Consider the following 14,711-nt stretch of genomic DNA (forward strand, 5'->3'; position numbering starts at 1 on the left):
CAGGTTTTTGTAAATCTAAGCTATTCTTGCAGCTCACTAAGGATTTGGACGATGACTGCTGATCTTTTATGTGTAAATCACAATAATTTAGTGTCTTTTAAAATGCAGAGAGCTGAAACCATTCAGCTGCGCACAAGTTCAAGATCATTTGCGATTTATAGATTTTTTGTGTGTACGTTCATTCTATGAATCACACATAAGCACATTGGAGAAATGATCGCAAGATCAAATTTAGGACGGTTTCTGCACAACATTTTATAAATGAGGCCCCAAGAGTCTGATGATGTCTATGGCTCACAGACTCACTCCTGTGATTGCTTGCAAGGGATTTACAATTAAACTTTAGCTTTTACACATTTACATTTACCTAAACCATTTAGTTAAACTGTCCCAATACTTAGGCTCACATTAGGCAGAGGGATGAAACTCTAAAAGTGCTGTTCTTTTTAATTGGAAAAACATTTCGTGTTGAAACAGCCAATAATAAAATGTGACATTCTGTACTTCTGCCTCATATTTATCTTTTAATCATATTTGTAAATGTCCTGACACCACAGCTAACAGATCAATTTTGTCTTTACTGTCCCAATACTTATGGAGGGCACTGTATATTATATATATATATACAGTGCCCTCCACAATTATTGGCACCCTTAGTAAATATGAGCAAAGGCGGCTGTGAAAATAAATCTGCATTGTTTATCCTTTTGATCTTTCATTAAAAAAAATTCACAAAATTCTAAACTTTCATTGAAGGAAAACAATTGAAAGTGTGGGGAAACTCACATTATGAAATAAATGTTTTTCTCCAATACATGTTGGCCACAATTATTGGCACCCCTAGTAATTCTTATGAGTAAAATATCTCTGAAGTATATTCCCATTCATATTTACATTTTTTTAGCACAACAGGGTGATCATGAACATGAAATTGTCCAGCCATGACTTCCTGTTCCACAGGAGAATAAACATGAGGAAACACAAAGGCCAAATCCCCGTAATCATTCATCACAATGAGAAAAACCAAAGAATATAGTTCTGATGTGCAACAAAAGATTGTAGAGCTTCACAAAATAGAAAGTGGCTGTAAGAAAATAGCTAAAGCATTGAAAATCCCCATTTCCACTATTAGGGCAATAATTAAGAAGTTCCAATTAACTAAAGATGTTACAAATCTGCCTGGAAGAGGACGTGTGTCTAAATCGCCCTAATGCGCGGTGAGGAGGAAAGTTTGAGTGGCCAAAGACTCTCCAAGGATCACAGCTGGAGAATTGCAGAGATTAGTTGAGTCTTGACTCTCAGAAAGCCTAAAAAAAAATATCAAACAGCACCTACATCCCCACAAGATGTTCGGGAGGGTTTCAAGAAAAATCCTCTGCTCTCATCCAGAATCAATCTCCAGCATATTCAGTTGTCAGTCAAGACTGGAACTTCAAACTGGACCGGCTTCTATGGTCAGATGAAACTAAAAACAGAGCTAAAAAAAAGAGCTTTTTGGCAGCAAACCCACCAGATGGGTTTGGTGCACACATAGATAAAAAGTACCCCATGCCCACTGTTAAATATACTGCTGGATCTTTAATGTTGTGGGCCTGTTTTTCTGCTGGAGGTCCTGGACATCTTGTTCAGATACATGTTATCATGGATTCTATCAAATACCAACAGATAAAAAAATCAAAACCTGACCGCTTCTGCTAGAAATCCAATAATGGGCTGTGGTTGGATCTTCCATCAGGACAGTGATCCAAAACAAACATCAAATCCAACACAAAAATGGGTCACTGAGCACAAAATGAAGCTTCTGCCATGACCATCTCAGTTCCCTGACCTGAACCCTAAAGAAAATGAGTGGAGTGAACTGAAGAGAAGAAGCACCAACATGGAGCTGGGAATCTGAAGGATCTGGAGAGATTCTGCATGAAGGAATGGTCTCTGATCTCTTGTCAGGTGTTCTCCAAACTCATCAGGCATTATAGGTGAAGACTGAGAGCTGTTATCTTGGCAAAAGGAGGCTGCAAAAATTTTTGAATAAAAGGGTGCCAATAATTGTGGCCAACGTGTTTTGGAGAAAACATTTATTTCATAATGTGAGTTTCCCCCCACTTCCAATTATTTTCCTTTAATGAAAGGTTAGAATTTTGTGAATGCAGATTTATTTTCACAGCTGCTTTTGCTCATAATTACTAAGGGTGCCAATAATTGTGGAGGGCACTGTGTATATATATATATTTTTTATTTATTTTCTTTCTTTTTCCCACCTTCTGGACATTCTGGGTTTTTATTACATTATACACTATATTATACACTTCTCTCTAAAATAGCAGCCTTTTATTGCAAAAAAAAGTTTTGAAGCAGAAAATCATCCAGACATCATCCATTGTCCATACTATGCAAACCACACAATTGTCAGCGTCAACGTCAGCATCACCCCCCAAAAAAAACAAACAACAATTTGGTCCTTTACTCTTGGCTGAACACAAAACATTCATTAGTTTGACACGCATCTAATCACACGATATTTACAAATCCTCATTCTTTAAAAACAACAGCAAATATTGACCAAAGCTTGATTACACCACACTAACCACACTGTAAAGTCAGTACAATACCAGTAAGAGCATCATTGGCTCACTTGTTGCCTAATTTATAAAAAAAATAAAAATAAATTAAAAACATATGCAAGTGCTACAGAAAATCTCTGAATGGCAAATTTGTAGTTTAAGATAAGGATGATTGCACAGAAATCATCTCTTGGCACATTGTTCAAGCTTGATGGACAGGTCGTGAACAGCAGGTATGCCATCATCTTTTCTGAAAAGACAATGAGAAAATACAAAGAGCTGGCATGGTATAGAAATAAATGATACTGGCAAGGCCAACTTATTGCCTGTGGTATGATTATTAGTTTGGCAATACATAAAACAACCACATTACAAGAACTTTGGCACTTTTAAATGTTAAATGTAATCTAGCTGTTGTCTATTCTTCACCAATGCATGTGCTGTGAAAGGTAAAAAACACTCTTATCTACTAAGCTTACTCTGACTCTACCACGTGACAAAACCAAATAAGTACTTTTCATTGCCTTCTAATGACCTCTTGCACCACACAGAATACTTAATATGTCCAAGGCGGAGAGATCTCCATAACATCTATCACTCAATGTGTACAACTTAAACCAAAAAGAACCTGCTACAGAATAAACCTTAAACTAAAAGAAATCATTTCATCTGTGATAAAAAGTTCAACAACATACATTTTCATTAAAATGGAAAAATAGCATTCAAGTTGAATCCTGTGAAGTAGCTGCGAGGTGCAAATAAATAATGATAAAGTAGTGAGCAGCTTGTGTTACAGTTCATAGATAGAATGTCCAAATTCATGGAGCAGAATCAGGGATGACCGACTTGTCAAACAATTAAAGCAGACTTTAATGGCTCACAGCAGACTCTAGCTGCAGACTGATGAGTCCTTTAACCAGGCCAGACGATGACGTATGCCGTAACCAAACGTCGTTCAGACTAGATTGTATTCCTTCAGTGTGAGCTGCAAGATGGTGTCCTTGACAGCAGCAAACACGAATCTGATGTTTTCCGTGTCAGTGGCACAGGTGAAATGAGAATAAATGATTTTTTCCGAGTCTGGATTCAGGTCGACAAACATCTTCAGGATAAATTCCCGTGCGGCTTGAGCATCTCTCTGGGCTCCTTGGAGAGGAAAATAGATCTTGGTTAACTTGGTCATCCTGAAAATCATCTGAGATTTTACTTAAAGTGCCCCTATTATGCCTTTTTAAGGGTTCCTAAAATTGTTTTGGGTGTCTCCTACAACCGGTTTACATGCATGCAAGGTCAAAAAACCCTTTTGTTTTCTCATAATATACATTTAATTTCACCTCAGTTCTCAATTATTGGTAAACGATTCGTTAGAAGCAGTTCAAAGAATCAGTCTCTCTAAACCCCTCCTTTCCGTGAGCTTACACTGCTCCGATTGGTCAGATGGCCCAATCCTTTGTGATTGGTCTACTGCATTCACCGCGCCTATTGCCATAACTGAATGACAGCTATCAATACGTTACGTTAGCCAAGCTGCTGTGGTATTATTGAAAAAATGAATTTCCCTGGTGTCTGTGCGAGCGATAAGCAGACGGACAATATGTTAATGTTTCGTTGTGACGTCACAACGAAACGGCTAGGGATTCATTTTACAAACGACTCGTTTAATTGACTCGGAGTCTACTCTTAGGCTACGTCTACACTAATCTGGATATATTTTTAAACGTTTTCCAAAAGTTGCTCATCCACACTGAAACGTATGAAAACGCTTACATCCCCCTACTGCGCATGAGTAAAGCTTCGACCTGCGTCATTCCCGCTAGGTGTTTATTTACTTTCCGGCTCTTTGAAACTTTGAGGCAATGTCGAGGAAAGGCACTGAGTTTTTTTTAAATGGACCGACAGTGTGGTGGAGTTGTTGCTGCGAGTAACACAGGAGTATTAAAGTGGCCAAAGCAAGCGAGAATGTAGACTGGGAGACGTGTCTTGGCTGAATTGGTCATATGACTGCATCACATGACTAAAAATGCATCATAGTATTCAAAAGCCTCAGTTTTCACAGTCCACACTACGACGGCGTTTTCAAATGTATCCGCTTTGGAGAGCGTTTTCCAAAAGCTATGTTTTCATTGACTTAAAACGCCGTCTCAGTGTGGACGGAAGGCCAAAACGGAGAGAAAAATTTACTTTTTCACACGAAAACGTATTAGTGTGGACATGGCCTTACTTTGAGACAACTTTATATACGGTGCACTTTTAGATTTAAAATATTTTTCATTCACTTAGAGATGTTACATACTACATGAGAGGTAATTTTCAAAAATCCATAATAGGGGCACTTAAAAATAACCTCTAACTTAGAATATGCTCACACTGTCAGTTCAAATCTGATTATGTGTGTATCCGACTGGAATCGGATTGAAATTATTGACTGTACACTATGTATCGCAACTGTTCGGATCTGATGTGCGTCTCACGGCTTTCTTTTGTTTTCCAGAACACCCGTGTTGGTTTCCATGCCAATGATGTTGCATTGGTAGGTTGGCAAAGTTGTCTCAAGGCAGGAACACCACCGACGCCGACAAACAAGTGGTGACGAAAGCAGACTGCGGGGTTGGATCACGTCGGCAGCGCCTGGGTCCAAAGTTGTCCTGACACACCAAACCATCGCTCGAAAGCTGACGGCCAAGTAGCACGTCCGTTCTGCGCCTGTTTAAGATGTAATGCCTTTCCGAATCAGCAGGTGGCAGAAGCTGAGCCAATCAGAATGATCAGATGGCTCGATGGACAAGCTCCGACACACGGAATCAGCTGAAAAAAAGCCAACGAGGACCAACTTCAGCCAACGGTGTGGAACACACTGAGAAAACTTGAACAAAAACTGGCCGACCGTCGGCTTGATGTGTTTCTGCCTTTAGAATATGACAATGTGTAGCGCTGGACTACTAATGAAGCAGCAACAGAAATGGAAGCTTTTATGAGTGGCTTTATTCTGTGCTGAAGAGTGAAGACATCCCATCACTGGACCACAGAGATGTCTCCATTATATTATAATTTTCTGCGTGACCTGCACATTGACAACAACACAACGCAACCTTGTTTCTGCAACGTCTGCTGTGTTTATTTTACGTGAGAAAGTGACGCATAATCAGAAAAGCTACTCGAAATCTGATCAGAGCAGTCAGATTGAAATGGATTTCCAAAAATGAGATTTGAATAGAATTTCAACCCACAAATGATTGTAGCTTGAAATGGATTTCTTGTGATTTTTTTGCGTTCACACTTGCTAAATCTGATCGGATACTAATAGGATAGGATTTGGACTGACAGTCTGAACAAGGCTTTAAAGTATGAGCACTAGTATTAGCAATGCTTTAGCAAGCACCACAGAAAGACTCTACATAAAAAGCTACATAATGGATCATAAATTGACATAGGTAAACAGCAAACTGATTATTAAGAGCATCAGTTCATTCCTTTTCAAATCTCAGAAAACAGATTTGAAAAACAACAAAGTATTTTTAAACCTACCATCATATTCAGGAAAGTAATCTACAAGATGTGAAAACATTATTTTCTCTTCCAAAAGGTCTTTCTTGTTCAGAAAAAGAATAACTGATGAATTCTGGAACCAGGGGTATGTTATTATCGTCCTAAACAATGCTTTGCTTTCCTCCATTCGATTCTGTGGGGGAAAAATAACATAACAGGGCCATTTCAGTGGTTATTTTAGTCCTACTTTAGTCCAGCAATCAACACTAACATTCAGTTCACCGCTTCTGACAATTTCAGAAAAAAATAAAAGTGCTTTCATTCAAGCATTGCTAAAGTTTGCCAGCTTGCCATTTAAAGTTCAGAAAGAAAAGTAGTTCACTCTCTACTGGTTACATGATCACATCATTCAACCAGAGTTTTGAGACAGCCAAAGACAGTTTTTATACGTTCAGTATACGCAGGTACAAAACTTTCATTTAAAAAAAAAGTCAAGTGGTGTGTGTATTAAAAAAAAAAAAAAAAAAAAGTTTGTTGTCACTCAACAAATGGCCACCTGCATGTTGGTTTCCACAATGAATTTTGAGGGTATTGATTTTGCAGATTGAATTATTCCAAGCAATATTTTAAAACAGCTTTACTACTTTTTATTCTGTAAGAAATAAGAATATAATATTGCAAGAAATAATTTAAAAAGATTATGCCACACAGTTTAAATATTTTTTTCAAGAATGTCATGCTTTCATTAAAGTCCCCCTGTGTTTGAAATCGCTGGTGTTTCTGACTACTTTGTAACCAATCACATCAACGTGCCGGTGGGCTTTAGCATATCATTAACTGACCACGCAAGGAAGTCTCAAAAGAAGTTTATTCTGGTATTTTTTCCATTGATATGAAAAATTTGGTAGATTTAACAACATGGCGGGTGTATGATGCATATTACGATGTTATGATGAACTATATGCCTTTCTTCACTGACATTCCGAGTTGTTCAAAGCATTTGTAAGGATACTGATTGTTAGAAGGCAGCTGTATGACTTGTGAATGCGAACATGGTTTGTATAACATTATTATTAGCTGTTTGATAACACAGTCAAGCAAAATGCTAATCTTATTAATTAGCTTTATGTGTCCGACATTGTCAAAAGCAATACCATTGTACTGCGTTTACCTCAGTAAGTTGACCAAGTGGTCATCTGAACTTGTGCGAGTAAGTGGATGTGGGGCTAATTATCATATTCATAGATCCGTGTATATTAAATGAGGCAAGGGTGTAGAGTTTCATTCAAGCTATTTTAAGGCATTAAGATTTTTTTCACAAGAAATAAACATTTAAATACGTAATCTTGACGATAAAAGTTGAGTTTTAAGGGATAAAATTATTTATTACTACAGGGGGACTTTAAGATTTTTCTTTTCTTTGCTACACTTAATGGTTATCCACACTTCACCCCCAAAAAAGACATCTATGCATGTATAAAATCACTGTATGGAATTGTTTAATCTTATTAAAAAAGCAAAAAAAAAAAAAGAAAAAAGAAAGATGACATTGGATTATGTCATTTATATGATCAAATAAACGTCTGTGCTAAAAAAAAAAAAAAAAAATATAGAAGTTCTGCAAGCAATTTAAGTGGCAAGTAACAGCTTTGGCTCCCTCTGCTGGTACTTCATTTACCTCATTGTCAGACTCGACCAGAACTTGGTCATATTCGCTGAGTGCTACCAGGAACATGATGGAGGTGACGTTTTCAAAGCAGTGGATCCACTTCCGCCGTTCTGACCGCTGCCCCCCTACATCCACCATCCTAAAATGAAGGAGGGGTCATGAGGTTAAAAGGTCACACGCTTTGGGAGCAGTTTGGGATCATGAAGGCATCTGAACACTGGTCAAACTGAGTATTTTGTATCAGTGCAATACTAGATGAACACCTGACTAGAAGAGTAACTGTAAAGAGAAGACTTACCTGAATATGACACTATGTAGGTCGAAGGGGTATTCAATGATGCCTGTTGTGGGCACTCTCACCCTGAGCACATCTTGCTGGGTGGGAATGTAGGAAGGGTTGGTGATGCGATCTAGTGAATTTAGGTAACTGTAGACAAACAGCAAACATTTCACAATTCTGAGGAATCTCCAGGTTTTTCTACTGCAATACTTGGAAGAATCTCAAAACCTGTCAAGAATGTGTCTGAGTTGCATTTTACCTCAAACAACAAAAAGTATTATATGCAATATATTCAGGATAAAGGCAGAATATTTTGTTTGTTTTCAATATTTTCAAGCAAATTAAGCACATTTCTATGAAAGCTTGTTTCCGCCACTGAATAACAAATAAAAAAGGTAATTGCAACTTTTTAGCTCACAATTCTGTCCCCCCCCCCCCCTCCCTCACACAATTGCGTGCTTACATCTCGCATTTCTGACTTTTTTTTTTTTTCAAAATTTCATGATATAAACTTGCAGTTGCGTTATAAAAGATCTCTAAGCTCACAATTCTGAGAAATAGTCTTAAATGCAATATATAAAACTTATATCTGAGAAAATAATATTTGCAATTCTGATTTTTTTTCCTCGCAATTGCGATTTTATAGCTCGCAATTCTGACTTCTTTTATCAGAATTGGACTTTATAACTCGCAATTACATGTTATAAAGTCAGAACTGCGAGATATAAACTCAATTGTGAGGAAAAAAAAAGTCAACATTTCGAGATAATTTCACTATTATCTTTTAAAATAAATAAAAATTGGATGGAAATGGACTTCCTTACATTCCCCATTCTCAATAGCATATTTTGTTTTTTTGTTTTAATATTTTATATATTTTTTCACTAGGGTAATGAAACAGATTTTTAAAACAAATGATTGTGTACATTGGAATATAAAATGTGCAGAACATTTCATATGGTAGCCCAGAGTTACTGTCAGAATTAAATGTTAGTTTAGCATATTAGTTAAATCTTCTGCAAAAACTCACTTTTACTCACTGCTTGCCAGCCTACAGCTCAGAGGAAAAATATTTCTCAGAGATTTCATTTAAGTATCAATTTTGAAACAAACTGTAGTAACTGCAGAGCTCAGATCATTCGGTCTTGGGAGAATTTGATGATAAATGTTTTGAGGAGAACTTTTGAGTGTAGACTTTGGTGTCTTGGCAAATCTGAGGACAATGCAAGACATTGTTAAGATCTCTAAGAACGCACATTAGAATATTGGTGCCCATTTCCTAACGAGAAAAATCAGAAGCAGAAGACTTCACTTTAAGCCTCATTTGTTCTCCATTTAAAGGTGCCGTAGAATGCATTTTCAAAAGATGTAATGTAAGTCTAAGGTGTCCCCTGAATGTGTCTGTGATGTTTCAGCTCAAAATACCCCAAAGATTTTTTTTTATTCATTTTTTTAACTGCCTATTTTGGGGCATCATTAAATATGCGCCGATTCAGCGCGCGACCCCTTTAAATTCTCGTGCTCCCCACCCCTGAGCTCACGACTGCCTTAAACAGAATAAACAAAGTTCACACAGCTAATATAACCCTCAAAATGGATGTTTGATAGTGCTCTGTGGCTAAAGCTAACATTACACACGGTTGGAGAGATTTATAAATAATGAAGTTGTGTTTATGAATTATACAGACTGAAAGGGTTTAAAAAAATGAAAATAACGACAGTCTTGTCTCTGTGAATACAGTAAGAAACGATGGTAACTTTAACCACATTTAACAGTACATTAGCAACATGCTAACGAAACATTTAGAAAGAATTTACAAATATCACTAAAAATATCATGTTATCATGGATCATGTCAGTTATTATTGCTCCATCTGCCATTTTTCGCTATTGTTCTTGCTTGCTTACTTAGTCTGTTGATTCAGCTGTGCACATCCAGACGTCCTGCCCTTGTGTAATGCCTTGAACATGGGCTGGAATATGCAAATACATATTAATGATCCCAACTGTTGCGTAACAGTCGGTGTTATGTTGAGATTCGCCTGTTCTTCAGAGGTCTTTTAAATAAATGAGATTTATATAAGGAGGAGGAAACAATGGTGTTTGAGACTCACTGTATGTCATTTCCATGTACTGAACACTTGTTATTCAACTATGCCAAGGTAAATTAAATTTTCCATTCTACGGCACCTTTAATCTTGTTGGTGTGTAGGAGAAACAACTCACACATTAGAGAGGTCTCAATGTGAATCTTCTTTCCTATGAAAGGTGACAGGTTTAAGATGCACTCACTATTTTGTGGAATCTGAGAGCTGGTATTCTCTCCTCCGGTCATAACACTCCCGAATTCCTGGGTCATTCCATAAACTCTTGATGGCATCTACATAGGGGTTGACGAACAAGAAGACCTTCTCTACATCTACTTCTCTGACAATGTTTGCATTGGCCTGTGAGGAGAAAAAGCATTTAAAAACAAAGCAATGTATTTAAAACCATTTTAAGAAGCGGATTCTTCAGCCAAAGGGATGTAGGGTACAATAGGGCTAAAGGCGCCTTTGATTTTATTTTCCTCTAAACCACTAGATGGCACAAAAACTTGCCGCATCACTTTCCTAAATATCCGCTTTTCAAAATGCATGTGCAAATTTGTCTGATCCTTAACGCGATCACGGGCAGCAACGCAAAGTTGATCTAATATTTGATGTTTTTTAAAATGTTGTTGATTAAAGTAGCAAATAAGAATCCATTAAATTGATTTTTGTATTTTCAGACAAAGGTCTTCTTAATGATTTTTAATTTTGTTCAAGGTAATTCAAGCAACAGTTTTTCAATAACAGAAGAATATGTAAAAGTATGGTATTTGGGGTAAAAAAGTGCCTCTGCTGTTGGGGCAAAAAGCACAATAATTAACATGATAATGAATAGCTGGCTAACTTTTCCATTTCTTGACATGATATGGTTAGATTCACATAGCAAATATCATATATCAAATTGGGTATCCATCTTAGAGATAATACCCATATTTATAAAGAAAATCATATTTTAAAATATATCAATCATATACTGAAATATAATTTATTGTTACTACTTATATTAAATAGGCTATTATGGGATCTCATATAATAAATATATATATATCACATAGGCCTATTTTAATGACTGTATATTTATTGAACAAAAATGAATTATTTTATTTAACAAAAACAGAAAATAGTACAAACTTTGCTAAAGTGATTCTTTTGAACAAGTATTAACCTAGTCGTAATAAAAAACATTATTTTAGCTAAGGTTTTTGTATAAATACTGTGTGCCTTTTACCCACACATGGGGTAAAAGGCCCCCCTCAACACCTCATACATTTATAAGATTTTTAAACAAAATTAACCACTTTATGATTTTTTTTTTATATTATATATTATATTTCACACAAAATATGTTGCTCCAGTGTCCAATACAAACATTATATATTTTTCCTGCAATCATATACTTTGAGAGTAATGAAAAGCACAATTTTTCTTAAAGTGTGCCTTTAGCCCCGCCGTACCCTAATCAACACTAAATGTAACATCCTAACCCACTTATACGTAACCTGGTTACAACTTTATTGACCCATTTTACTTGAGACTCAAATTTGTTAATGTTCTATTTGTCTAAAGTTGTCACTTCACCTGACCCAATAAGATGGAACTTGATTGAGGCGGTGTTCCATAAGACTTTAACTACACACAATGGAAAATGGGTTTGCCTTTGGGGGGTATCTACAAATGGAAAAAAAAAGCGAGACGGCACATTTCTGGAAGGCAGTAAAATGGTATAATTAATTTCATAGCTTGGAGGGGTAATTGTGTTAAGCCTGGGCAACACGATTAGCCAAAGTGATTGTATCTCTCTCAGGGTATTTGACTCTGTTTAACCTACTTCATGACAAAGTTATTTGAGTGGCACCTAATCATTTTGAACTTCAGTATGTAGTTTTATACGCATAAATGCATTTGGAGCAGTGGCAGTCAGCACAATTGCTCTGACACATTAAGCCATGACTCTCTTCTCTGAACTATCGAAGATGCAAAAAGATGCCAATCTGTAACATTCACAGTACTGTATAACGTACATTTCTTCACTAGGAATGCCTTGGTTTACCCTTTAAAAGTTTGCATAAATCCACAAAAACGTCACAAAAGGAAGAGTGATTGGGACGACAAATTACTGTACCTTATTATGTTCATATTTGTAGAGGATCTGGAGAGTGTCCATTGCTCGTATCATGGCCTGCATAGATGTGAAGATGTTTTGGTAGACCAGCTTAGTAAAGCTTCTCCTGTCCTCTTCTGAATATCCTGAGCCATGGATGATTCTCATCTGCTTAATAAAAGTGCTTTTCCCACTCTCTCCAGTTCCTGAAAGTGGACACATGTGAAAAGTGCAGTGTTAGCAGTGGAAAAATCCATTAAATTGAACAAACCGGTTTGTTTGAATGGTTCTTTCCCATGAATGCCAGCGATACACAGATTCGCTTGAATCATCACTTCAAATATGTTCCCATGTATTGTGTTTGGATAGTTTAATAATAAGTTACATTAAGAAATCAATTAAGTGAGCCTGTTTTCAATAAGGTTGTTAAAGGTTGTAGCCATGTTTTGGAACATGGTTGCTTAATTCTAGCTGGCTGGCTGGATGACTATCAGTCATGTTCCCAAAAAGAGCTTGACCACTTTAAGATGATAACTGGTAGGAATATAAAAGATTATAATAATAAAATAATACAAAGGCATCAGATTTTACATTTTGTTCACAAGCACTGAAGCACAAGTATGTTAGGAGACATTCACATCCCACCACACTTGCAACAGTTGTCCCACCTGTCTAGCTTATAAGATTTTAAATCTAGGGGGCAGATCTATACTTTGCACTAAGAAAGACAGTGGTCTGAGACACTGAATCAGTTACAACTTATTTGAATTAATGTTTTTTATCAGATACCTGTGTAAAACCACAACTATTTGCATTTGTTACGCCTTGACACATGCACGCAAGTTTGGTAGAGTCACACGAAAGCACCTCGTACCCAACAGGAGCAGTTTGAGCTCGCGCCGAGCATCTCTCTTGTCGCGGCGGAGCTGTCGCTCGATCTCATCGTTGATCCGCCGAGCTTCCTTCGCCTCCTCGCTGAGGCAGCACGCCATTATGGAGTCCAGCGTCATGATTCTCCGCAACAATTTACAATTAGGAGCTTTTCAGCAATTCCATTGAAAGAACATCAGTCCCAACTCAAATGCAATCGTTCAGATAAAGCAAGAGAAAGAGTTTCCCTGTAGCGCGTTGAGGAGAGAATCCAAACCAATGTCAGTGACTGAAATCCTGAAGCGGTTCAGCTGTGTTTTAGATCACTCACAAAAGCAATAGATCCTTTGGACTTAACTCCATTGCACATTGTTTTTTATATATATATAAATATATATATTTAGTGTTCGATATTTAAAGATTTTCTTCAATACAGTGATAGTTCCTTTTTAGACTGTTAAAAGCTGTCCGTGAACTTGTGGTGTGGATTATTTGCATGAATGGTGTTGCCCCCGTGTAAAAGTCTCCACTCCGGGCGTGGTATCGCTGAATATGGCCGACAATTCCTTGGAATGCCGTTTCCGAACGTTGCGAACGCTACAACACTCTCGTACAGCGGACAGGAATCCAGGCGTGTGAAGCAACTGTGTAATTTAGTCCATTGAGGTCTTCACTCCTGTTGATTTAAATCCCAGTTTGGAATAAGGCTCGATTTTGACTCTCGGCTCTTCCATTTGTAATAGGGATGTCTGATTCGTGAACAAATCATTCTTTTGAACCGACTCCTCTTAATGTTTCGAACGAACCGATTAGCACGCGTTTGTGAATAAGTAGACTGTAAGAAATTTGTTAGTAAACCGAATAGTTTGCGTTTTCAAACTATGTAAATTAATATAACACAATCACAAACGCCAATATTTACCTTAACATATATTTTGCTACAAAAGTAACGAGTAAAATGACTCAAATGAATCAGTAATTGAAATCGACTCAATAAAAGGAACCGTCCGAACCAACCGAATCGCTAAAATGATTCAGATTTGGTCTGCTAACATGTAATGTTAATTAAGAAATCAGCATCATCCACTCCCTGTCAAGGTTCCTACGCAGTTTGTAAAAGTACGGAAAAGAATGAAATTTGATTTGAGTAATGTCCAGGTCTGAATAAGTATGGAAAAAAGAAAACAGGATAGGGAAAAATGCTTCCAGACTACTTAAAATATAAAATTAGGAATTTCTAAAAATACATTTATTATAACTAAGCAAAGGCACACATTTTCATTAAGCAAAACTGTCTCTACCAAGTCTCCTTTGAACTTCACTAAAAGAATGTTTACTCGAATGCCACTTGAACCAGCAACAGATAAAGGAGCAAACAATCATCTAAATCAGATTGTACTTTGCTGTTCAGTGATCGTGCAACATCAACTGTATCAAACCTACGTGTCAAATGTGAATATATGCAGGTTATAAAGTGTTTTAGATTTCTTATCATAACGTAAGCACTTTTATTACTTAAAGAAAACCAATTAAACAAAAAACAAAATAAAAGTATTTACAGATGACTAATATAGCCTATAACAATTATAATGCTATATGAACCATTTATGTTAAATGTGGTCTGAAAAATTTACAGAGAGGTTTGGAAAAGTAT

The 14,711-nt window shown here is 36.8% G+C and overlaps 1 protein-coding gene across 1 annotated transcript; it reads right to left on the reverse strand.

Annotated features, from left to right (window-relative positions):
• Positions 1 to 2,185: 2,185 nt before the first annotated feature.
• On the reverse strand, positions 2,186 to 14,397 carry gnaq (guanine nucleotide binding protein (G protein), q polypeptide). The gene is made up of 7 exons (XM_067405764.1): positions 13,062 to 14,397; positions 12,209 to 12,393; positions 10,289 to 10,443; positions 8,015 to 8,143; positions 7,726 to 7,855; positions 6,087 to 6,240; positions 2,186 to 3,707 (listed from the first exon to the last, which is right to left on the reverse strand). The coding sequence occupies exons 1-7, from the start codon at positions 13,195 to 13,197 to the stop codon at positions 3,517 to 3,519; spliced, it is 1,080 nt and encodes a 359-aa protein (XP_067261865.1). The 5' UTR covers positions 13,198 to 14,397; the 3' UTR covers positions 2,186 to 3,516.
• Positions 14,398 to 14,711: the final 314 nt, after the last annotated feature.

The sequence above is a fragment of the Chanodichthys erythropterus genome, chromosome 13, assembly GCF_024489055.1.
Source record: "Chanodichthys erythropterus isolate Z2021 chromosome 13, ASM2448905v1, whole genome shotgun sequence".
NCBI lineage: Eukaryota > Metazoa > Chordata > Actinopteri > Cypriniformes > Xenocyprididae > Chanodichthys > Chanodichthys erythropterus.